Source organism: Tursiops truncatus, chromosome 18 (genome assembly GCF_011762595.2).
Source record: "Tursiops truncatus isolate mTurTru1 chromosome 18, mTurTru1.mat.Y, whole genome shotgun sequence".
Classification (NCBI taxonomy): domain Eukaryota; kingdom Metazoa; phylum Chordata; class Mammalia; order Artiodactyla; family Delphinidae; genus Tursiops; species Tursiops truncatus.
Genome location: NC_047051.1, coordinates 69,635,564 through 69,661,873, shown reverse-complemented (window position 1 = coordinate 69,661,873; position 26,310 = coordinate 69,635,564). Strand labels below are relative to the sequence as shown.

The 26,310-nt window shown below is 44.6% G+C and overlaps 2 protein-coding genes across 7 annotated transcripts in view; one reads left to right on the top strand and one right to left on the bottom strand.

The window, feature by feature from the left end:
• The first annotated feature begins 1,911 nt into the window (after positions 1–1,911).
• On the top strand, positions 1,912–9,743 carry METTL21C (methyltransferase 21C, AARS1 lysine). Its single transcript, XM_004310652.4, has 4 exons — positions 1,912–2,101; positions 5,156–5,307; positions 8,113–8,230; positions 9,349–9,743. The coding sequence occupies exons 1-4, from the start codon at positions 1,993–1,995 to the stop codon at positions 9,741–9,743; spliced, it is 774 nt and encodes a 257-aa protein (XP_004310700.1). The 5' UTR covers positions 1,912–1,992.
• Positions 9,744–12,623: 2,880 nt separating this feature from the next.
• TPP2 (tripeptidyl peptidase 2) overlaps positions 12,624–26,310 on the bottom strand; it is a 68,270-nt gene continuing 54,583 nt past the window's right edge. For 4 of the 6 annotated variants that reach the window (XM_019921041.3, XM_004310653.4, XM_033843835.2 and 1 more), the window contains 6 exons: positions 23,820–23,971; positions 22,389–22,485; positions 21,261–21,391; positions 17,605–17,812; positions 15,324–15,443; positions 12,624–13,555 (listed from right to left, as the gene is read on the bottom strand). In XM_019921041.3, the coding sequence (XP_019776600.1) occupies positions 13,466–13,555; positions 15,324–15,443; positions 17,605–17,812; positions 21,261–21,391; positions 22,389–22,485; positions 23,820–23,971 (798 nt within the window). In that variant the 3' untranslated portion in view covers positions 12,624–13,465. Of the gene's footprint in view, positions 13,556–15,323; positions 15,444–17,604; positions 17,813–21,249; positions 21,392–22,388; positions 22,486–23,819; positions 23,972–26,310 lie in introns of those variants that run through there. The other 2 variants (XR_002173436.3, XM_019921042.3) reach the window with 2 other exon arrangements.

The window sequence follows — 26,310 nt, the reverse complement described above, 5'->3', positions numbered from 1 at the left end:
AAATTATTTTGAGGGTACTAACAAGGAGTCCTTTTCAGAACTTCCCAATTCTTTATTAAATACTAACATATGATATAGATCATATGATGTGTTGAGCTAATAATGAACACTAGGTAGATTACTGTAGTTATTTTCTAGGTTGCTTTTTGGGGAAAAAAATTAATGTCTCACGTCAACTATAATGATGGGGGAGGGGAGTCATTTCATTTCACAAGGAAAAATACTACCTGTTATTGGAGTGAAAACAGGTCTCCTTTTCTTGCATGCAAAATGAAGAAGTGTCTAAATTTAATGCACAGAGTCCCGTGGTGCTGGGTGGGTGTCCTGTAAAGAGTGTTGTCTTGCCTGACTACTCTCTGGCTTTGAAGATGAGAATAAGTTAATACTGTTTGCGCAAGAGGCTTTGCACAGGTTATCTCACTTAATTCCTACGACCGTCATGTGAGGTCAGAATCACCATTATCTACATTTTCAACAAAATTAGCACATGGCAGAGCCAGCATTCAAATGCAGGGCCCTTCACCACAGCGCTGAGACTTCCTCCCTGAAGATGCTCTGGGTACTCACCAACAACCAGTCAGCTGTCTTTTAGGGGAACAGTTCACTTCTGGAGTCGGGGGCACGTTGAAGAGAAGGAGCAAGTAAGTATCTGCAAGAGAAAAAAAACTCCTTGAGTTGAAGAATTGGGGTAAATATTTGATTGTTTGATTCTAGAGCCAGTGAAAATGCTAAATTACTTTTCACTGATTTGAAATGCTGTTGCACATTAATGTGAGAGGCACATGACCCCTCCAGGTGTGGAATAGTTAGTAATGGTGTGGCTGGTTGCTGTCCCCAGCTGGCCAAAACAATATGATGGGGCAACTCTGGTATATAAAAACAAATTAGGAAAACGATTTACATTTTGTAAAAAAAAAGACTAGAAAACGTCACTGTGACAACTAAGCATTATGAGTCATTTCAGGGCAAACTCAGCCAGAAAACCCACCGCTGAAGCAAGGCAGCTCAAGCCGTGTCCCACCTCATGGTCAAGAACATAGATCCTGCAGCTGGACCTCCTGGGTTTGACTCCTGGCCCTGCCACTGGCCGGCTGCGTGCTCCTGGGCTGCTTTTGAATCTCTCTGTGCTTGAATTTCTCTCATCTGAGAAGAGGCATAATAATAGCATCCACTTCATAGGGTTTGTTGTGAGGATTAGATGAATCAATTCACTAAAAGCACAAGAACGGTGCTTGGCAAAAACACGCCAAGTCGCGCAGCGATGTCACGTGTTCTTGTTTGGAAGCTGATCAATGATCCCAACAGCCAGGTCCTGTTTTCTTCATCAGTAGTTTTCCTGAGCTGCACTAATCACTTTTGCTCTCCCGTTTCTCGCCCACAGCCCTAGGGGCTAGGTAGATCTCATCCTTCCCTTTTTTGCTGAGGAGGAAATGGTGTGGAGGGGATTAAGTGAGTTGCCAAGAGGAAGAGGGGGCAGCCGACCAGCCTCCCGGTTCTCAGCCCCCAGCGCTTTCTACTGTCTTGCGCTAAAGCCTCAGATGAGAAGGGAGCAGCCCCGCATTGGGGACAAATCCATGATGTCATTAACCCTGGATCCACAAGGTACCCTTAAAGATATGTACGTCTGGATCAGACCTTCTTCATGGAGATTCAGTTCCAAAAGCTCTTAGAAATACACCTTAGACTGCAGCAAGGCAGCACCTGTCTGGCTACAGTGGCTCTGCTTTTGCATTTCTCCAGGCGATGGAAAGGTGGGGTGATGATGTGTCAGGGTTTCCTTCCACTCTGCTCTGCAAAACCAGGATGGCAGCACCCAGGGCGGCTGTTCTCCCCACCCCGCCCCCGCCCCGGGAAACTAAGCTGAAATGCAGGTGTTCTTTCCAGCTCAGCAGATGCTAAGGCGATAAGCTGCACCTTGCAGAGGCTCTGGGCGATTCAGACCCGGAGGAGCCCTCAGTCCAGGCCAGCTCTCTCCTCCCTGGCGGCTCTGGGATGGATGCGTGTCTGCGCTCAGGGCAGCAGCCCCAGTCCGTGGACGAGGCACCGAGACCCCCAGATGAGGAGGGTCTACAGACAGACGGCAGCAGCGGACCCCCGGGAGGTAACCTTCCTCAGCTCCACATCTTCTCCCATCTTTTCCTGGGCATGGCGTTTTGCAGTGAACCCCAGGCACAAGAATATCCATTTCCTTTTAACCCTACATCTTTTTCTTATCATGATGCTTAGTAGAAAAATGCCTTTATGCAAGCAGAAGCATGACACTAAAGGTAATCCCTATGTTTTTATTATTTACCTATCAAAGACCAAAACTTTGTTTTATCCAAATCTAAGAGGGTTAGATTTTTGTAACAAGAACTTTTAAAAGAGAAATGAAATCTAGATTCCTTCCTGCTTTTCGCCAAAATGTATTCCTAGCAGCTGCGTCCTTCAGTGGATCAGTGTAAAGTCAAGTGTACTTTCCCATTATGACAACAGAACCCTTTAGTGTTGCTTTTCTGGGCAGGGAATCAGTAGTAAATAAACAACAGACATAACAAATGATGTCATAAGAGCCAAGATGTAACGTTCAAAACGTTAACAGTCAACAGTGGAAAATTACGTTCCAACTCTGTTAAACCAGGATGGTAATTCATTTTTCCTAAACTGTTTACATAAAAATGCAACTCTGCCTATCTTGAAAATCTGATGTCTCTAAAACTGTCAGACGAGCATAGATACAAGAATTGAAAATCATGTGCAATCAACATAAATTTCTTTTATCTTTGTAGCGTGGAAAAATGGTCTTATGGAGGACATTTATATGCCCATGTTTCTTTACAATGTCGATCCAGAGAGTACAACCATCAGCTTACGATCTGTCATCTTGTGAAAGGATGAGCCACTTAAAATCAGCACATAGACTTTTCCTACAGTCTTGAGAGAAAAGTTAGCCTTTATTTGTGGTTATTTGTGGGAGGAAGGGAGGAAGGAACGGCCTGGGTGATATCGAGGGGACGGAAGCTGGCAGGAGGTGGCCTGGGTCCCTGACGGTCTGGCTGCTCCAGTGATGAGAGGCTCAGAGGTAAGGAGGACAGCCCGGTACCCACTCCTCATTCCAGATGGCCTGTACCAGCTCCTGCATTTCAGGAATTTTGCGAGCTGATTGTTAAACATGGCCATTGTTAAAATTTAAGTCATACAAACGTACAATGAAATGGATTATGTAAAAGGTAAAGGTATATGAAAAAACTTAGGTAATAAATACTCACGTCTCATCAGGAATTCTTTTCCTACATTTTACGATGACCTGTGCCCTTGAGGCTGTTGAGGGGTGTCGTATCCGTGTGGTAGAAATGCTTGTGGTGCTGAGCTGCTTCACCCCTTTCCCAGGGATGGCCACTGTGGGAGCGCTGTCACCATGGTGATGGCCAAATCCTGCACGTCAGTGCTTCCTCACCGCCCCCAGGCTGGTTGTTAAAGTTTCTGGGCACAGGATGGTCTGTTCCTCTACCTTCTTATTTTCTCTGAAACAGAACTCAGAGTCAGCCTGTCAGCCTATGGGAGAAGCTGGGTCCCCTTTGTTGAGTGATAAATTTCAGGTTCATGGTTTTAGATGTTGGTTGTTTCCCCTTATAAGAGGTGGGTGAGGACCAAAGGTCCTCTCCTCTCCCCACAGCCTCTCCTGGGGCACATGACAGGGAAGGATGACATCTCAGGACTTGGCCACTATTCATCAGCAGGTTCTTGCAAGCTCAAGGAAGTCCTGGGTTTCTGGAAGCTCGCCTTTGTGGTCAGGACAGAGAATTCTCCTTCCAGGAGACCAGAACCCACGGCTGAGAGCTGCAGGCGTCACTGTGCTAACTTACAAACTGGTCATTTGGCCCACACTGTGGTCAAAGACCACTTGGATACTTTTTTGTAAAATGCAACACAAATGAATTTCTGGAGGAACAACATGAAAAGAAGTGCAAAGACATACACAATACAAGCTTTGGTTTTTCGTAATCAGATTCAACAGATATGGTCAAGTTGTTGTAAATGTTTCTAAGTGTTCACTCCACATTTCTGGACTCTTCTGGCTGTGACCCTGTTGCAAAGCGTTTGCAGAGCCGTGGCACAGAACCGTCCAGTGCGGGTGGAGATCAGTGAAACCTGAACTCTGAGGGGTGGACCCCTGATTAGGCTTCTTCAAAGGCCCCCTACCCCTCACCCTGCACTCACCCTGCACTCACCCTCACCTGCCTCCTTGAGTGCATATTTCTGGTTAGAGACCTTCAGATGTTCACTGAATGCTCCTTTCCACTAGTCCATCCCTGGTTACACATCCGCAGGCAGAGCTCAGGCAGCAAAGGCTGGTCTCATGCAAGTTCCCCCCCAGACTCCTCGCTGCCAACGCCTCTCCCCGAGGGTACCAGCAGCCCCCCGTCTTCTGCGCACGAACCCTCCGTGTGCTCAGGGTCCCCATTCTGACCTTATTACTCGCTGTTCTTTTTATGCTGAAACCCCCTGCGAAACCTTTGACATTCTGGGCTTCCATGATGTCAGCCCCGATCAGGTGCTCTTTTCTTCTCATTTTATATGACATCTGAGAGCTGCTTGAGTGGTCATGAGCGTAAAGGAGTATTTAAGGAAGAGTAATTTAATAGCTGGAGCTCATCTGACAACCTCCCCCAGGACTGCGGAGCTGGCTCGTCTTTGGGTGACCTGCACCTTTTGAGAAGCAGTTGTAGAAGGACTTAAGGAACATGTTCCAGCCAACATGTGGGAATGTTACATCACTTCAAGACCCAAAAATAGTCAGGTCCACGCTTGCCTCGGTCCTCCTTATGCAGATGGCTCATTCGTGCCATTCTGTGCGGTGGCCTAGCTTCCTCCTCTCACCAAAACAGAGGGAGGGATGGATCGACACCGCACTGTCTGCTCCTAGATCGAGGGAAGGGCCCAGGGCATCCTTTGGCATTTTGTTGTGTGATAAAAATGTCCCATAGAAATGTTATGTCCCTGTCACCCCATATCATTCAGTTTGGGCTAGTTTGCAGCCACTGTCTCACTGATGGCATTCCCCCCTCTGTTTCTGGAAGACTGCTCAGTCTCTTCCCGTCTGACTAACTGTACCGAGTGTAGATTTGCACTGGATCAACAAATAATGAAACCGATTTAATTTTCTGTCCCACAGATTCTAACAAGATAGAACCATCGCTTCAAAGCCTCCAGAAATTTGTTCCTATGAATTACGCCAGCTACACCCAGGAGTACTATTGGTTTGCAGGCAAGAGGATTGTCATTCAAGAATCGATCGAGAGTTACGGAGCGGTGGTGTGGCCAGGGGTGAGGGAGCGGTCACGTTGGGGCGTCGGGGATTCTGGGGATGAGAACAGCAAATTTGTACAACTGTGGTGCCTTGGACGACTTGCCACGTGCTCTAACGTTCTGTGCTTCTCAAATTGAGGGTCCAAGGATGCCCCCCCAGGGGTGTTGCTGGTGTACCTAGATGCTGCAGAAACACGGCATCTTTCCTAAAAACAACGATTTTCCTCTATGCTATGTTTCTTGAAACATTATTTTCTCACATTAACATAAACTTGAGGATATTGGGAAGTAGGATGAAAAATTCATATGAATTGTTAAAAAATCAGAAGAAAAGTCTTTAGAGTTTAGATTTTGTAGTGGCCACCTTTGGGCCTCTCCCACAGACCTTCGGGTATTCACTCGCCTTCTACAGTGCGGCCAGTCCAGTGGAAACGCTTAGGAAGTGGTGCTTCATCTCATGCTCTCCCTGCAACAGTCCCCAGAGGATGGAGCTGAAATGGGGGAAAACACGGAATTCAGAGCCAGAAAACCTGCTACGTTCTGGCTGAGTGCACTGTTTCCCCTGGCGCGGCGCAGTGCAGAACCAGGCTGGGACGATGGACCTCGGAGGCCAGCGCCTTCGTTCTTTCCACTGCAGAGGTTCTCAGCCTGTGCTTGGAGAGGCTCTAGATCAGAACTGTTAGCTTAGATGGGAATCCTCCTGGGTTCTTGTTAAATGCAGACTGATTCAGGAGGTCAGGCTGGGGGAGGTGGACTGGGGCTGCATTTCTGACTCACCCCCGGGTGACGCAGACCTGCTGGCCCGCTGCGTGGCTGTGATCAGAGGTTCCTTGGAGCGCCCTTTGCAGTCTGGGTACCAGTGATGGGGGAGATGGAGCGGGGGGGCAGGGGAGGGACAGCCAAGGGCTCCAGGCTCTTAGAGCTGCCCCCTCACTGACCCCAGCCAAGGAAGCTCAATTTTTACCCATTATGCTTAATACAAGTATGATTTCCTTCAGCTAAATGTTTTCCTTTGGCTTAACCAGTTTGAAACCATCAAGCGCCTCTCCACAGCTTCCTACTGTATTTGGCAAACAGACACCCAGAGCTGGGTGATCAGAAATCAGGAGTGGAAAAAGACGATTTGTCCACTGGACTGTTTTATTCTTAATAAGGCCTCAGCCTTTCATGCACCAAACCCTGGCCCTTCTCGGGACCTCAGTTTCCTGAAGGCGGCAGAAGGATCCGTATCGTGTGGGGAAGCACCCTTTCCTTGTGCGACTTCAAGAGCAGCTGTGAGAGATGACTTTTCGGAGTTTGCTAATAGGACTAAGAAGCGGGGGAGTGTCTGCTGAAAGATGTAGCTGTTCCCGAGAGAAGATCTGTCCCCAGATGGCATCCACCGGGCCAGCCTGTCACAGGGCAGGGCCCTTCAGGAAGGACGCCTACAGCCACCCCTTCAGGAACTCCTCAGAGCACATGTCTTGGTGGCTCTGGGTGACACTCCTCCAAATCCCGAAATCCCACACAGTGACTAATGCTCCTTTCTCCTCAAGAACCGAAGAAGGCCTTTCCTCAAAACTGCCGTCCCCAGCTCTGGAGCTCCTTGCCACGGGCTGGATGCCAGTGCCACCCCGCACCCGTGCCGTCCCGCCTGTCCCCCTCTCACTCATCCTCCAGCGCCCAGGGCCCCTTGACGCCCCTTACCTCCCTACAGTGCCATTGGGAATTGGTTTCCGTCCTCCCCCCACCCCCGTCCCTGGCCCCCGAGTCCCTTGAGAGGAGCTGGGGAGGAAAGGGAGGGACCCACGGGCTCGGAGCTGCCGCCAACCCTGGCGCAGGCCATCGTGAGCGCGGCTGTCTCAAACGATCCAGGCCGCCCCCTACTCCAGCCTGGGCCCCAGACAGAAAGTGAGTCACAGCGAGTCCAGAGCACCTGCACGAAGACAAGGGCTAAAGGTGTGTGCAAACGAGAGCGTTCACGTTGCCTTTTCAGCACAGGGTTGCAGGGTTCTCATTCCCAACTCCGGTAACGCCCTCACGCCTAGTAACTCTCCCCAGTCCCTCTAGTCCGCGACATCACCAGCCGACGCCCATTGGCTCACGTGGGAAGGGACCTTGATTTTCTGTACAGAAATCGATCTAAATTTTCTTTTTTTTCTTTTTTTTTTTTTTTACTGTGTAAAGGATGTAACCTCCTTGCTGTTACCCCCCAAAGTGTGGCCAGCGGCACTGGCATTAGCTGGTGGCTTGTTAGAAATGCAGCCTTGAGCTCCATCAGCCCTACCACACGTGGCCAGGGCGTCTTTCACCAGGCCCCAGGTAACCTACATGTGCGCTAGGGTTTGGGAAGCACTGCCCAGCCAGTCGAGCGTTTCTTAGATGAACTGCTTTAAGAGAAAAATTCCTACGCAGTTGTTCAGTGCAGCAGGCAAAGTCCAGAGCAACCTGAACGCTGGTGGAGTCAGCAGGGAGGGGATGGAGCTGCTTACAGCGCAAGTCTTACAGCAGGTGGAGGCCCGACACGACGTAAGCAAGGGCTTGCTGCCCTGCGGCCCCTTGTCTCCTGGTTCTGGAAGAGCTGAGCTGACCTTCCTGTTCCTGGAGGCTGGTCAAGGGTCTTCTGGTACAGGCGCTTTCACAAGTCTGTCTCTCTAGTTCCTCTGATGCATGTTATAGCGTTCATATTCCAGAGGTCAAAACACGCCGTTGCACGTATATTCTGATTCTTGTGAGCCCCCAGTAAGCTGAAACTCTTTAACATGTCTTTGAGTATTTAACTTGCGGTGGGGAACAGGGTCCTCGGTTTCCAGTGTCCAGGTGACAACTGTGAATGTTTTTCAGGCCATGGCTTTGTGCCAGTATTTGGAGGAACACGCAGAGGAACTCGGTCTCCAAGGAGCTAAGATGCTCGAAATCGGTGCTGGACCAGGCCTCGTTTCCATCGTGGCCAGTATTCTAGGTTTGTCTGTCTATTCTCGGCCTTGTTTCAAAAGATGGTTACGGTGACAACAGTGATAATAACCACTTACTACTGTGTGACGGGCTGTGGTTTAGGTGCTTGGCCGTGATCGCACTCACTGAATCTACCCAGACGTCCAGGCTAGAATGACTGCTGTTATCCGGAGATAAGATAACTGTGCCTTAGAGGCTAACTCGTCCAATCCATTGATTATTACCACGTGAGAAAGTTGAAATTCTGAAGGTGTGACTCTTGAATTCCTGTTGTAAACAGCTCTGTTATGCTGTCCCCTGCTTTTCAGTGCAACTATTAACAACTGATGTTTTGGAAAAAAACAAAAAATAAGTGAGTGAATCCAAGGTGAAGACAGATTTATACCCAAAATGCCAGTTGTGAGTCCTGGGAGCTGGGCAAGAGGCGGGTATGTCTGGCCTACTTCAGCCTACACTATTACAGATCTTCTTCTGTCAAAACCAATCTGGAATTATGATTTTGTGAACCTTTATCACTAGCATTAAAATGCCTAAAAATTAACTTAATGCATTTAGTAGGGGGGAGAGTCATTCAAATTAGATCATCCCTTAGGAAAGAAAACTAGGTGCTGACACCTCACGTAAGAGAAAATCAAAATCTTCAGATAAAGACAGTTTGGGAAGGAAAAACATTATAAATGATGACAGTAACCAAACGCTAAGAATCTTGGTATGTTTAGTTAATTATTCTGAAATCTCTCAAAACTGCACCGCCGTTTAACTTAGTTTCTTAAAAGACGGGAACGTTATTCTATTTCAATGGTTCTTCACCAAAGGTGATTTTTGCCCCATGAAGGACATTTGGCAGTGTCGGGGGACATTTTTGATCAGCACAACTTGGGGTTTGGGTGGGGAGGTGCTACTTGCATCTTGTGGATGGAGACCAGGGACCCTGCTAAACATCTTACAGGGCACAGGGCAGGGTCCCCCAGCAGAATTATCCAGCCCATATGGACACAGGTGAGAAGGGTCCTGGTCCAGGGCCAAGGTGAGAAGCCCAGTTCGATTTCTCCCTGAGAGTATGTGTACCCTGTGGCTGCCCGAATGTTCCAGGTAATTCGTACAAGTTTCCTCTTTCTCTCTTAGGAGCTCAAGTCACAGCAACGGATTTGCCTGAAGTCCTAGGGAACCTTCAATACAATCTTTTAAGGAACACACGAAACCATACAGCACATCTGCCTGAAGTGAAAGAGCTGGTGTGGGGAGAGGGCCTGGAACAGAACTTCCCCAAGTCCACATGTTACTATGATTACTTGCTGGCTTCTGACGTGGTCTACCACCATTACTTCCTGGACAAGCTGCTTGCCACCATGGTGTACCTCTGCCAGCCGGGAACGGTGTTGCTTTGGGCAAACAAGTTCAGATTCAGCACCGATTATGAATTTTTAGATAAATTCAAGCAGGTTTTTGACACAACACTCTTGGCTGAATTTCAAGAGTCATCAATCAAACTTTTTAAAGGAGTGCTAAAATGGGACTAAATTAAACAAGATACCTTTCGAAATATGAGTGTGTCTTTTGAACAGTGTTAGAAATTTTATAAGATTGCAAAGTTAGTGCACGGAAACAACTTGTATAACTAGAATAAACATAATATTACAGCAACTCTCCAAAGCAAGCAGTTTAGGATCATCTGCTTCATCTAAATACACACAACCAACATGAAAACATGAAAGTAGCTCTGTTGGCTTCTGAGAGTCTCAATTAAGTGTTAAATAAATTTTACACAAATAAATTAACAAACAAGTGGATTTCCCCTCGTTATTTCTGCTGGAAAGCATGGTTTTAAACCTGTCAATATACTTTTGTCACTTGCTTTTTGAAAATAAGCTTGACAGGGTCCGTTATCTTAATCGGAAGAGTCTACTTTGTACAGATTTTAACTGTAGCAAAGGGAGAGGATAAAGAGTAATGGAAAACAAGTTCTAGGCTTTACACTGATTAAAACTGAAAAATACGGAAACAGTGCTGGAATGAGAAAACGGATGTCACCTCAGGGGCCCAGAACTAGTGCTGAGCACACACTCTGCACCAGCCCTAGTGCTTCCTTCAGAATTTAAGTTATTTTATCCAGCTCTTTCTGTTTTCAGTGGTGTGGTGCAGACATTGGTCACCATTACCTGAAGTAGGAAAACTGTCCCGACTTTTAAAAGAATTTGAAAAAGAATAGATACATGTATAACTGAATCACTTTGCTGTCCACCTGAAACTATCACAACACTGGTAATCAACTCTACTCCAGTATATAATAAAAAGTTAAAGAAAAAAAAGAATCCACTTTATAATATAAAAATAAAGAAATAAAGAACCATTTTGTCTCCTGTATCAATCACACAGAAACGTCATAGTTTTGCCGGGGATGGCTTCTCCTGGAACGTATGTGTCGGCATGGAGGCACAGAATAATCTAGCCTGAAAGCAGGGCTGACAAGGCAGCTTGGCGTCACTGCCCCAGATCCCGGCATCACTCACCACGGGTACCACTGATGGACCAACCTTTCTAGGAATCACAGTTCAAAGCAGACTTTGCCAGTGTGTGGCTGTATCTCTAATTTCCACAGCAAACTTAATAATCTTTATTCTAAAATTTCATTATCTCAGAAAGACTTACACCCCACTGAAAGAGAGAAGTAGTAATTACGGATAGAAAAGTCCTTGTTACAACAGAGAGCCGGATGTGGCTCATAGATTAAAAAAAAAGAAAAATTGCCTGTGAACTTTCACGATGTACTGCACGTCCTATTAAAAAGCGCTGTTATTCACCACCTCCCCCTGCAGACATGTACCTCACTCTACTGCTTCTCACTACCAGTCAGGACTGTGAGTACATCCAAAACCCACCATGAACTTAACTTCTCCTTCCACATTAAAAAATATAGCGAAAAGACCAAACCCTGAAGAATAAAGTGAGAAATTAGGGAAATGCAACAATGGTGATTTTCTGGTATTTGAAGGATACCAGAATTTACTGTATCTTGACATAACTCAGAAGGTAGTACTTCAAAATCAATCTATTACTAGGACGTTTCTAACCTTAAAATTACACTAAAATTGCATACTAAAAGGCATGTTCTAAAAAAAGGTGTCATTTCAGTGAAACTGGTAAAAGTTTTTGTCAGAGAAAAAGCACCTCCGAAAATTCTCTCCTCCGTTAAAGTCATGAGAAAACTGACAAAAATTCTCAGAAGCATGTAGCAATCTTAACCAAAGGCATGTAGCAATCTGAAGCATGTTCACTCAAAACGGCTGAACCTCAGCTAAGACAGCAGTGTGCTTTGTGACGTTTTCAATGGCCCTGTCCCCATGCCATCTCCCGCTCCATGGCAGCCTTGAAAACCAGCAGCCTGGCAATCCCTGGAGACTGTTCCCCAGAAAACACCACGTGCAAGGCCGTCTTTGACTGGACTCAGATCTCTCGCAGGCTGAGAAGCCTTTCCCCAGGGGTTTGTCTAGAGGATTACAGGCAACTGTACAATTTTGTGGCTGCCTTAGATGATGGCTAACCGTTGGGACTAATTAAAAAGCCTAAAGGGAAAGGCTGGGAAATGTCCAGAGGGGCTCAGAAAGCTGTCATATTCCTGGGTACCAGCCACGCACATCGCGGGGCTGAATGCATCCTCGGGGAGGACCTGGGGAGGACCCAAGCGCTCACCCCTGGCTGACCCTGAGGCTCTGTGCTGCAGGTAGTACTTACAGAGATGCCAAATCCAGTGGTAAAACACGTTCTCTAATTAACAGCCAGCCAGCAGCACGACCCTGGGGAGCCACCCTACCCCTTCTGAGCATCTCAATTCCCTGACTGGATTGAACCTGTCCATGCGTAGGTGAAAGCATGTGTTTGTCAGAGAACATGCATGCAGTTGTTCATGGGTGCACTTTAGACTCTAGATGGCTCAGAAACTGTGCAAAATGTCTGCGTGCATATGTGCACTTTTTCATAAAGGGTCTAACGTCTTCATCAGATAAAGGAGCCAATTACTCAAAAAACAGTCACGAATGACTAAGACCAGATCTCTGGTAGGCCTTTTACAGTAGTAAATTCTAAGGGAAGATTTAAAAACCATACACACACAAACATATTTGCTATAAGACAGTAGAGGCCTTTTAATATTGTCTACGTGTGCTTATTTTACGGAGGAAGGATGAAAGAAGTATAGTAGCCAGAGAGATAAAAATAAAAAATTAAACCTACACAAAAGTTAATCACATAATAAGATTCGGAAATATATTCAAATAATTGCAAGCCTATAAGAAACATTATAAATTATTTCATGTTGAATTTTTTGTCTATGGATTTAATGTATTCTTCATTTCTGTTCTAACCCCAAATTTTATTTATGAAAAATTAAGACCAACTTTAAGAACCTTCAATATTCACTTTTATTATTTATAAAAAAATTAAGGTATGAGAGTGCATATGGTGTACTGCGATCTTGGGTTTGCACATTTATTCACGTGTTTACATTATTTCGACTTTAATAAACATACCATATATGTATCTTTACAATACCTGATACAGATTTAAGCTGTCTGGCACTTATACATGTATTATTAGTTCATTCTGATGCTCTGCATGTCAAGAAGATGTTAAAAATGATTGGCCTGAAATAACTCCAAGATGAAGACTGATTGAAGCAGTTATGCTCCAGCGTTTGCCACAAATTTATTTGTGCCGGTTTTATTTTCTCCCCTTAATTGAATGTAAACGTTTGCCAAAAAAAAAAAAAAACAAAAACTGGAAATGAAGTTCTGTTACTTTTTAGTCTAATAAATAATTTTAGCTACGCTTAATGTAGCTTTTTTAAGGCCTTCATACAATTGAAAAAATTAAAGTCGCGCATGTTAAAACCCTGTTCATTTATAAAATAAAAAATAGAATTTTATAGGTTTGCAGTTAAAAGTTACTGTTCAAAACCTCTCATGCATGTAACAGCTGCAACCCAACTGAAAGTCCTTGGTGCTGGCAGCCAGGGCACAGCCCGCTGCCAGCAATGTGAGGCATTAAGAAAACACCATGATGTCAGAGGTCTAGATTTACATGTATTAAGCCACACGCCAGCAAATTCTCTGATAAATACACATCATTTTAATAATCAGTATTTGATAGCAGATGAAAACATGCATTAGACTAAAAATGCCACAAATTTGTTTTTATATCCATTCACTATAAAACTTTTTTAAAATTTAAAGTCTTGGTTCCTATTTTAGAATACAGAGTAATCAGGAGGATACATGATGGGGAGCCAGTTTTCGGTAAAAGACGCACAATGGGTCCATCCAAGCAGCTTCATCAGCTGTAACAAAACACACACAATTATTAAAGAACAGATGTTTCAGGCTCAGCATTTAGGGTAAATTCTGTATTAAATACTTAGTCGTAATAAAGAAGCAGCAGGTAGAACTTTCCTTCCATCAACTCACCCACAACCTTCCTTCCGCCCGACCCGCCTATCCTCGCGATTATCATCACCCCTGCCAACCCTCCTGCCTTCCCTCCCTCTGTCCTCCTGGCTTCCCATCGACTTGACATGACTGGCTCCTTTCCTTCCGACCACCCTAGTTTCCTTTCCTTCACTCTTCCTGAGTGCCTACGGTAGTCAAACACTGTTCTAGGCATTAGGAAAAAGCACTGAACTCACTTCCCACTTTCAGGAAACTTAAGTTCTATGCAGGAAAGCCAAACAGAAAGTCAGCAAGCTAATGAACAGATAATAAATAAGTAAATAATAAGAAATGTATCAGGTATATAGTAAAAATAAAACTTGCTATAATACAGACTGGGAAGTGAGATGGTCAAGAAAGGGATCTCTGAGGTGACACTTAAGCTGAAATCTGAGTGACAAGAAGAAACCTACTCTGTGAAAATCTGGGGAAGAGCTCTCCATGCAGCTGGAAGAGCTGGGTCCTCGAGAGGGAAAGGGTGCGCTGTGTCAGCCAAGCAGAGAGGAGGCTGGAACGGCAGAAGCAGAGTGAGGACGCGGGAGTGTGATATGAGATGCAGCTGGAGAGGCCGCTGGCAGGGGCCAGACCACACGGGCCTTACAGGCCACGGGGAGGAGTTTGGATTTTACTCTAAATGTGACGGAGCTTCACCAGGAGGGGTCTAAAGCCATCTTTTCCGGCTGCTGTGTGGAGAACAGACAGCAGGCGAGCAGAGTGGAGGGGAGACAAGTTATGAAACATCCCCTGGTGTGAGCATCTGGGTGGATCGCGGGCTTCACAAATGTAAGAGCTCAGTTCACAGCCTACGTGATGAGAAGACATTAAGTTCCAGAAAGAGCTCTCTCAGCCTCCTCAAAGATCTGAAGAAGTGAATTTGAAATGTCTTACAATTTGAACTGACAGAAAAGGTCTGAGAGTAAAGATAACCTATAGTTTACTCTAATTACCAGAAATTGCCCCAGGAACCTACAGGTGAGTTTTACGTCCAAAGAATACCTTCAATATGAAGACCAGACCCTCGGCCGCCTTTGGCAGGACTAGCGTACCCCAACCTCCATATACCCTTTAAGCATAAACCAACTATATGTGTACAAAGACAAGGCTAGGTTGAAACAATTTCTTGGGGTTCAGTGAGTTCTTACAGTTGACACTTAATTTGTGCAGAGAGCTCAACCACAGACCTTCCCTGCATATAACACATGGTAAAATAAAAAATGGCCTATCGTGTCAAATGAAGAATAAAATCAAACATAAACTCTAGAAGTTCAACCGTTTTAGAACTGAGCCAACACGTATTTAAAAGAAATCATCTGCTTCCTTCATAAAGGAAACCTGTCTTCTAACTACACAAAATATGCAATGCATTTTGCCTATGTTGAAAACACTAGAAGCTAAAAATATAGGTTTTCTGGACAGGAGTGAAAAATGTTTTAAAAATTAAAACAGCTTACTGACTACATTTCATGCATTTATTTTATAGTTCACATTATGTTAACTAGACTAATAATTAGTCACGATAAAGTTGGTACTGTTTTATCACTACCGTAAGGCTTTCTAACTATCTTGTCACTCTACAATATTGAAATGATACCCAACAGTGGCAATTTTAATATCACTTACTTGAATACAATTTTTCCAGTTTTCTTTTGTTGGTTTTTCTTCCACAAGTTTAGTTGCAAATTTAAGGCCTCTCCCATACATTTTATTTACGAAGGCATGCTTGTATGCAAATGTCAAAACCTACAACGTAAAACAAGATATAGCTCATCTACAAAATATTTACAATTTAAGCCATATTGCTTTAATAATGAAAGAACTGGACTTCCCTGGTGGCGCAGTGGTTAAGAATCCACCTGCCGATGCAGGGGACACGGGTTCGATCCCTGGTCCGGGAAGATCCCACATGCTGCGGAGCAACTAAGCCCGTGCGCCACAACTACTGAGCCTGGGTGCCACAACTACTGAAGCCTGTGCACCTAGAGCCCGTGCTCCGCAACGAGAGAAGCCACCGCAACGAGAAGCCTGCACACCGCAATGAAGAGTGGCCCCCGCTCGCCGCAACTAGAGAAAGCCCGCGTGCAGCAACAAAGACCCAACGCAGCCAAAAGTAAATAAATAAAAATCAAAGAAAAAATAATAAAGAAGAAAAATAATGAAAGAATTGAGGCTTTAACAGAAGTGTAGCTTTTCAAATGAACATGTTACATCAAGTAAATTTTAACAACTTTTTAAAACAACAATTAACATCTTTAAAAGAGCTGGGTATCCCACAGAACAGATAATCTATTTGGGGAAAGAAAGCTATTATGATAAATCACTAGCTGTTGGAATCCATACCAAAATACCTCTATGCAAAAGAAAGCAGAGCTAACATAAGTGATGACAAAATTGCAAGTTAGACGTACAAAACTACAGTCACTATAAATTACCAGAATTGCGAAAGAGGATAAAAGTAAACAAATGAAGTGTCATATTATATAAACATGTTCTTACTTTCAACTGCTTCCTTTTGTACAAGTTTTCTACCTTTAATTACTGCATTTGTCAAAAATACTCGTAAGCATTTGTTTATATCTTTAGTCTCCACTTTTAGAATGTGCAGCATGTCCTCAAAGAAAGGAATCCTGTCACACTTACCTGTATTCTAGAGACAAGGAAAGGGCTCAACAACTGTTGCTACAGACACAGTAAACAGACAGGTGATATAATGCACACCCCTAACATAAGAGCGCTGCGGCAAGAACAGAATTCTTTATAACAGCTTTACTGTGATGCTCATCAAGTGTCTATCGACTTGATGCCGGACCAGGCTCTTAATCATCTTCTTCCCAGCAGCGAGCGCAGTGTCTGGCACACAGCAGACACGAGATAACTTTGTTAGTAGTAACAGCAAGTATTGCTGACGTCCTTCCAGGTACGTGATACTCATTCATAAAATCCCATGGTACGCAGCACCACAGTCCCACATGAGCATTCGGACACCCGCCTACAGTCACACAGGTCAAAGCGGCAGGGGCAGAATCCAAGCTCCAGGGGCCTGATTTCAGATCCTAATTCTTAACCTCTGGTGCTGCTTCCTTCAGTTTCTGGAACATTACTGAGTTCCTTCTATAAAAGCACTACTGAACTGAGGTGGAACAACCTGAAGCAGATAGGAAGAGTTTTCTCCTACTTCAGAAGTCTTTACTACCGATCACCATAGTTAATCTTGAAAACAAGCACCTGTCTCCTAAAAAAACGCCACAGTTTGTGCTGGAAGAAGAATTCCACTGATTACATTTCCTTTTTTCTTCCTTTATGTCCAGAAGAAAGGAAGACTGGCAAATACCTGTAGCTATATAATCTCTACTGTTAAGAATTATAGTAGAGAGCTAGAAGGCATTTTACATGTTTTTATAATCTAAACCCAAAAAGCTCATCAATGTTACTTTTTCTACACTGGGCTTTAAAAATTGATCAGGTACAAATCAAGATGATAGTTATTTAGAAGTTAAAGAGTTTGGAGAGAAATAACAAATATCTAAACTAACCAGAATACCGCCATCTCCATCCCTGACAAATGAGCACAGGGACAGGTGTGGGAAGGTACGAAGACAGCTTTCAGACGCCCTTAATTTTAGCTGATACATAAATGGCTTAACCAAAAGCCCGCCACACACGCTCTCCAACTGTTTCCCCAGCTAGCGTGGTCCACCAGCCACTGTGCGGACAGACCAAACAACGGTCAAGTGGTTTCAAAGCCGGGAAGACCAGGGAGGCCTCGCTAAGCACCTCATCTTCTTCGGAGCCCAGCTCAGCCTCGTTCCATTTATCCTCGTCCTCTCTGGCCGGGCCCGCTGGGCACAAGGGATCTGGGATGCACCCCCAAGAACTGCAGCGAAACAAGAAGGAGAAAGGGTACCTTACTGTCGAAAAGATCAGTCCATTTTGTAGCTTCCCAGAAAGTTTCCGTCAGAGAATCCAGGGCGCTCTCTCCCTCCTCCTCTCTCCCTTCCAGGTCGCCTGATGCAGCCCCGTCCTCCTCCCGGGTCTGGAGAAGGTGGTCGGCCAGGGCACAGCCTTTCCTACACAGGGCGTCTACGAGCGTCGACTTCTGCTTGTCCATGTCACTGTGTGCCAAACCAACACATTCCACAGATCAGGAGAGCATCTTTAAAAGTACAGCCTCACCCGAAATTAACCTCATGCCTTCTCTGCCTAAGATTTACAATGCAGGAATGTGGTGTAGCCATGGAGAGACATCTGCATTGCGCAACACACGAGCCACTGTGTTCCACACACAGATTAAATGAGTTAGGATCGCTGTAATCGGTTGAAACAGCATGCCATGCACAACAGAGGGGAAAGACTGTTGGGTCAATTCTGTCAGCTAAGAAACTCTTAGAACAGTATCTTCTAAGTGTTTCAACTTCTTATGTCAGTCGTTACATACTTGTGCAGTCGTGAACTATCACGCATACACAGAGCAAAGGAATACAAGGCTTACTCTAGCATTTTAACACATTAACTCATTTATACTCAAAATAACTCTATGAGCAAGAGACCATCAGTTGCCTCTATTTTGCAAAGGAGGAAATCGAGGCACAGAGAGATCAGGCGATCTGTTCAAGGTCCCACAATTAGGGAGCAGCAGATCCAGGACTCGGAGCTCTGTGGCTGGTCCTGGAACCCCTGCTCTTAATCGCCGGGGCCACCTGCCTTGCTCCAGGCAGGCAGCTTTGTTTCTGATGTGTTCCAATGCCCAGAACAATGCCTGGCACGGAACAGACACTCAGTAAATTGCTGCTGAATGAAATACAGTAACAGCCTACACTCCTGGGACAGTACCGGCCCCTCGAATGCTTATCTGACGCATCCTGCCCAACTCCTGTCAGATACGTCTAAAGACGAGGATTACAAGTGCTGAGAAGATGACCAGGAGGCACTCAGATATGGGATGAACAAACTGTCTACCGGTAAGCATGATTCTGAAGGGCCCAGAGTGAAACGTGCCGCCTATGAAATCCGCTGGGACTGTAAAATCAACAATTTGTACAAAAGACAATTAAAAGAAGAAGAAGAGGAAAAAAAACCCCAACACAACGCCAATAACCTGCTACAACCTAAGTTACCCACCTTAATACATTTGCAATGCAGATGAAATTATGCCTAAAAGATGCCCAAGAGTTTATGAGCAAAGACTTTCAAAGTTTAAAAGAGCCAACTCTCACTCTCTTTCCTGGGAGGCGTTTCTGGGGACTTGAAGTGCTTGGTCACTGTGGACTTCAGAACAGAAGTATGGACGGGCTTTCATTTACTGAGTCCCTCCTTACCCCACCACCTCTTAGGTGCCAGGCGGCGCCTGAAATGTCTCGGCAGTACTTCACTCATGCTCTACAGCAGCCTCAGCAGTCAAGCGTTATCCCCACGTTGTGAGGGAGAACGGGGGCCGTGGAACACAACTGGGCAGGCAGGGCAGGTCTGGATATCCACTCACCTACGGCATCCCGACTGACTGTCCTGGCCGCCCAGAGGAGGGCTGCAGGATGCAGAGCTTGGAGGGCGAGCTGGGGTGACAGGTGTGCTGGACTCGCCAGACCTGGATTGAATCACCTTTAAGACCCCTTTCTATTTCCGCATTCTGATCCAATAACCTAAATTCCACATATCTGGAATGTTCTCTTCCTACCCTCTTCTAACTTTGAACTGACCTGCTCGGATTAAATACCTATTAATCCATGATGGTTTCCCTGCTCTCCTTCCCATCGTCTTTCACAGTTTAAAGTACTTATTATAACTGTTTTTTTTTTTTTTTTTTTTTTTTTTTGCAGTACGTGGGCCTCTCACTGCTGTGGCCTCTCCCATTGCGGAGCACAGGCTCTGGACGCGCAGGCTCTGTGGCCGTGGCTCACGGGTGCAGCCGGTCTGTGGCATGTGGGATCTTCCCGGACCGGGGCACGAACCCGTGTCCCCTGCAGCGGCAGGCGGACTCTCAACCACTGCGCCACCAGAGAAGCCCCTCTATTATAACTGTTAATCACATTCCATCTAGCAATTATCATCTTCTGTATTAGGCTGTATGTTTTCTAAGAGTAGAGAGTGTCTTGTTCATTTTTTTTTTACATTCCTCTCAGTGGTGCTACATACAGTGCTTGGTCAATAAATCTCTCTGAATCAAAGTTAGTTAGGGACTGATCAAGATGGTAATAGCTACATTTTAGGAAGTAACTTCAATTAGATACTTTAGTGGACTAAGTAAACTGCAGTTTAATTAAAACTCAGATCTCCTACAAAAAGTTAGTATTTTTAAGATTACAAAATGGCCATCTTGCAATTTTTGAAACGAGTGACTTAAGCGAAAGCAGCTGGAAATGAGAAATCCATGCCCCATTTAATCCTTTGTATATAACTGGCATTTCATAATATATATAACTGGCATTTCATAATGCATATAACTGGCATTTGTATATAACTGGCATTTCATAAATGGTGGCTGCACCATCCACTATTATTATTAGCAACAATAAAACAGCAATGTTTCGAGAACGTTCCTTTGGAAAGTGTGAAAGGGTGCTGGCAATGGCCAAGAACCTATTTTGAACAAATTTTATTCCGCTTGAACACTGCTGCTTGTAAGATTCGTTAAGACCTGTAATATCAGTATAAACGATGCAAGGTCAAGAGTTCGAGCAGTTTAAAATCAAGAGTTTTGTATGTATATAAAAAAAATTCTGACTGAAGCAGATGGAATCTTTAAGGGAAACTACCATATTTTCAGGCAGCCTGCACGGTTTCAGTTTATTATTAGTTACAATAACGCTAAGAGGAGGAAACTTCTACCCTTGTAAGTTAAGGACCCCCAGGGTTGGAAATAAACCAAAGTGACAGAGGGGAGACTGGTACTGGGAGTGTGGGAGTGTTATCAGGAGATGATGGTAGGAGTTCGTGGAAGGGTGAACGGGAGAGCCGCCGGACCGTCACACCAGCAAGCGGAAACCACACTCTCGCACGGATGGAGCCTTACAAACGCATTAACCCAGCTACGCGTCTGTTGTACACATCACGTTAGAGTTTCCTAAGGCTAAAGTATAATCCCCCCACCCTTGTTCTCAAGTAGTACTGTAAACCCAGTTTCATAAACTGAAGTTGCCAGATAATGGCTTTAACCCAATGTGATTTCTTATCACTTTACTAATAAGCATATAAACTAAATTTGGAGCCTGTCATGCTATTGGTCAATCAACACTTGAAAAATTAATTTTACAGGGTGCTCTGTGCTTCCTTCTCCATGTGTCCAGTTCACACATATCCCCCAAATGGCTGGACTGCTTGATCACAGCCACTCAAATCTCTCCACCATGACAGCACCTGATGGTGGAGGAGGCAAACGACTTTTCTTTTGCTTAATCTTAAACGACTGGAGAAAATTACTGTAAGATATTTAAGGATGGAGTATCCCCAAATCGGAAACTCCAATGATAAGGATATAAAAAATACCAGAAAAGAAGGATATTTTCAATAATTAAAAAAAGTAACTAAGAAATGAGATGCAAGAAAGAGTATTTACTGGTTAGGTACTTTTTTATAATAGCTGCATCGGGCCTGGGGTCAGTCTTCATCGCAATATAAACTGCTAGGGCCGTTTGATCTATATGAGAAATAACAGCATTTGCAGCTTCGACAATTTCATTAAGCCTTTTCATTCGTTCCTGGGGAGGAAAAAAAAAGAAGAAATAAGAAAAAAATGGATGTATCCATGAGCCTCCTGACGCATTTCACTTCTGTCGGTCATGCCCGTGAGAGTTAGGACTCCCGTGGTGCGGGACCAGGTAGGCTGTGCAGCCCAGGGGCTCCGCACTAGCTCCTGGTGTGACCTTTACGACGGTCAGCATCTCTAGAAAACCTGAGCTCAGACGGGAAAATACCTACCCTACACCCCCCACTGGCGCTGAATGGAGTAATAAGCAAGATAACGAAGTTCACAGAAATATAAACTGTTTTCTACAGAGGCAGCTCTTTCCTTGGGTAACTTAAAAGTTCAGAAATGTGATCAGCTATGTTACCCCAGTCCCACAGCACATGAAAACAGAAGTAAAAAAAGCACCAGCTGATGAGACAAATTCTAATTTATTACTGAAACCTCCGAAATGAGAGTAAACAGGAACAGAAGCAACAGAGTCTCACTACGGGCCCCGGGCTGTCCTGGCGTCCTCAGCAGTCCAGCTCCTCACAGGGCCTGCGGGCTCACACTCAACCCTTGGTGACTCTTGATTGGTTATGGCCACAAGCACTTTCTACAGCCAGGACTCCCAATGAGAGCTGGTCCACTGAGGACAGCTGGGAGCTACACAGCCAATTCTCAGAAATCAGAAACGAAGTTAGCCAAGGTAGTGCAGAGGAGCTCCGCTTTTGCTGCAGGCGCCTGAGACTCCAGCAGGCCACGACCACGGCCTTCTGCTCCCGGCTCTTCAGGTCAAGGTCAGAAAAGCCACCCTTAGGGTTTCCTATCTACTTCTCCTCCCACTGACCAAACGTGAGTCCCGAGTCAGCTTAATGAAAATAGCTCAACAGAACATTCAATCTGAGGCGACACGTTTTCAGTCGGCAAGAAGAGAAGACAAAGACTGCCCCCTTATTCCAAAGGCAAACCTCATCTAATACTGCAAACAAAATAAGAGACTCAGAGTAAAATCGAACACGCCCAACCTTTTCAGCATCCAACTGATGAAGTCGTGCAACGTACAGAGGGAGATAATTAGGGTATGTTTCCTTCAATTCATTATAAATGTCACTAGAATCCAGCCTACATATATAAGAAAGAGAAACAGTCATTATTTCAGTTCTTTTAGAAAGAAAATAATTTCTGTCTTTCCTATTACTTCACATTGTTTTGAAGTTCCAGTCAATAACCTAAGGTACCAATCTGAAATATAATTACTGACAAAGACTGTATTTATTTGCAGGCAGTATAAATATGCTACCGAGAAAACAAAACAAAACAAAAAATCAAACTGGAAATTATTTCATTTATGAGTTCAATAAGATGGTCAGATGAAAGTAAGCATCGACAGCTTTCCTACATACCATCTATAATTAGATTTATCAACGGGAGGGAAAAAAAATTCAAAAACAGTTAAGAAAGATTAAAAGATCTAGAAATGCCTAAGACCTACAAAGAAGGAAAATTTACACCGTTTTGGAAGCATCTGAAGTCTTGAATGAACAAAGAGACAGATGTTCCACGTTCCCAGCTGGGGAAGCTGAAGAAACTACATCTGTTCTTACTGACTCCATGGTGGGAGGAACAGCAGCAGAGCAGAGGCTGCGGTTTGCCCCGCCTGGCGGGAAACCACGGCGGGGCCTGCGTTCTCAGCAGTGCCCACCTGGCAGACCCTCTGCGTCGCCGGCGGGGGCTGAGCAGGAGAGAGCCCCCGCCTCTCAACGGAATTCACCCAAAACTTGGCCTCAGCAGCAGGCTGCGGGGCTGGGGTGCCGGCCGACATGTGCCAACCCCCTGCCCCTCCCAGCAGGAGAGTCCTCCAAGCCAAGGGGACGGGGAGCCTGTGGTCCTGGCTGCAGCCAGTCTGGAGGAGGCTCCGCTTCACTGAGCTGGGAGTGGGAAGAGTGACCTTGGCTCACATACCAGAGTCTCACTTTTCTTACTGAACTTTTGTAGATGTTCTTAAATAGGTGTTTCTCCGTTTGCTGTATGTCCTTAGGATCATTTCCAGAGGTTTAAAAAGGTCTGTTTTAAATTTGCTCGTAATCAAATAGTAACTGGAAAACCAGGACACAGTATCACTCACCTGCTACATGTATAAATACAGAGACAACTAATAATAACAGGACAATGGTTATCTTTGGAAAGGGGGCAAAAAGTGATTTATTTTCTTTTTTGTACCTTCCAATAAAATTCTCTTCCAAGAGCAGATCAGAATAAGGATTAAAATTTTAAAAATTCTTATCACAAAAGGGAATTAAAAACTAAATATAATTACAAGAAAATTTAAAAGCACTTGCAGTCCTATCCACTGTCAACATTTCTGAATACATAGCCTTTGCATACACACACAATATTGTTGTAACTGGGAAAATAAAAGTAAACGCTTAGAGGATTAAAACTCATTTAAAACTTACTTTGTCATCCACTGAATTTTAAGATCTCGTAATGCTTCAGTAAACTCTTCTTTTAAATCTTTCTCTTTTTCTGAATCTTTTTCTTTCTCTTTGCTGCCATTCTTAGTCTTTGTTGGTGGAGATATTAGGTAGTAATGAACAGGTATTACATCCTGTGAAAAATGAACGTGGAGAGACAGTCTTAGATTAACATGCTTAATATTCCTTATTTAAAAATCTTCAAAAAAGAAAAAAAAATCTTCAATAGCCGAACAGCACGTAACATCGGCTGCACTTGAGCGGTACTACACTGTATTTCAGATTCTAAGGGCCAAAATACATCTAAAGTTCCAATCTGAGATCAAAGTAATTTTCTCCCAAACTTTAAAGCTAATGCTTCTAATAACTCCTTTAAAACAAGGAAATAAGAACAAACTTTTCTCCATTTAAGTGTTATTTGGTATTCTTAGTTTTACTTGACAGACTGACTACAAAAACGTACTGAGCTTTCACATTTTACATCTGAGAAGAGAAAATAATTAAATTTTAAAGAAAGAAAGAAAAGATCTGCTTTTCTAATTAAATTTAAAGAGAAATTTCTTTCTTCATTCAGTCCACAGGACTTACTGAGCTCCCGCGGTGTGCAAGGTAATAGCTCCAAAGAGGTGAGGGACAAAGCAGACAAGGGCCTTTCACCCTCTGGGAAGACAGCCAACAAACGTGTAGGTAAATAAACAACTTCAGGAACGACACGTAATACGAAGACAACAGAATAGAGTAAGGGGATAGAGAGTGACTGGTGGGTAAGGGGGGACCCATGCAGACAAAGTGGTCATGGAAACACTCTAATGGCGCCTCAGTGATCTCAAGGAATAAACTTCAATGAACCTGAATAACCAAAACGAGGAGAGGAAGAGATGTGCGGGGACAAGACGAGCACCTGCAGAAACCTGAGTGGGTGTGCAGCAAGCACAGGGTTAGATTCTGAGAAAGGGCAGCGGCCACAGTAAGTAAGCAGGGCTGACAGAGTACGGGTAAAAAAATACAGGTTTTATTCTAGGTGCCACAGGAAGAGCTGTATGCAAGGCAGTGACATGATTAAGGATTTTTGCTTTTTGTTTAAACACTTTGGTTTTTTGGTGTTTTTTTTTTTTTTAATAACTCTTGATACTACCTACGTGGAGAATGGATGATAGAGGCCAAAGTGGAAAAAGAGAAAACAAGTTGGGACACAGACCCAGGTGTCCTGACACTGCCTGGAACTAAAGGACAGGCTATAGAAAAGGAAGCAATAAAGGGACATGAGATGTCCCAGGAAGGCAGGACCGATGGTGGTTGCTGGTGGTATTTAAGACGAGGGGCTGAATGAGACCAGCAGGGGTGGGGGAGGGGGAAAAGAGCAAGCCCAGGAATGGTCCAAAGCTTTCCACTGTGGAGGGAGAGTCTGAGGTCACGGCAGCCCCGGGGAAAAGCCAGCACGAAGATCGAGCGTGGGCAGCTAGTGACAGCTAGCTGAAAGGCGGCGTCAGGCGGGAGAAGTAACTGTCAAACCTGACAGCACAGTGGCTGCTGATCGCCGACAGAGCAAGAGCGGCAGGGGAGGCTGGTGGGGGGCGGAGGGCGGAGGGTAAAGGCCGAGAGGGAGGTGAGAAGTAAACAGGCATGGATGGTCCTTTTGAGAAGCTTTGCTTTAAAGAGAGCAAGTGTAACTACACCTTTTTGTGTCTATTTTATTAGCACGTGAGTCTTGTGAAAAGTAATGCAGGATCTGGGAAATGAAATCACCTGTTATAGTTGCTAGATCCGTTCCTGGCACAATACTAGGTGTCCCTAATTAAATCATTATTTATTAAGACAATTTCTAAAATTCTATCTTTAGGTTTACATTAAAAACATTGCTAAACTAAAATCTTGTATTTGTTTTAATTAACAAAGTTTCTAAAATTGGAACAAATTACACTATCAAAGTTGTCAAGGCCCTATTCACATAATTTCAGAAAAAACTTTGCACAGGTTGAGTCACAAACAAGTACTGGCCCCATCTTCCCCTGAGGTGTAAATACTCCATAAATATGTCCATTTTAACAATTTTCACAATTAAACTTTATTTGGGGATATAACAGTAAATATAAGCAGCTACTGTTGTAGGAGCTCTAATGAAATAGTAACCACCATTTCAGTACAACCCATTTAAAGCGCAGAAGACCACTGATGGACGAGAACCACAGAAAGCCATTTTTAGCCATTTCAGCACCACTCCCCCTTGAGGTCCGGGAGCAAGTCTGCAAGCAAAGGTCTTCAGTGAAGTGTGAGCCTGGGAAGGGGAAACAGCCCTCCCATGGGCAGGCTTCCTTCCAGTCCCTGCCACCCATCCTGCGCTCTTTCTCCAGGTTTACTCTGCTAGGTGGACACTGCCCTGAGCTTAAGCCAAGTTAAAAGGGTCTGCAACATTTGAGTGGGTAACTGACCACCAAGTTCTCACAGTAACAGCCCACTTCAGTGTCATCTGTTT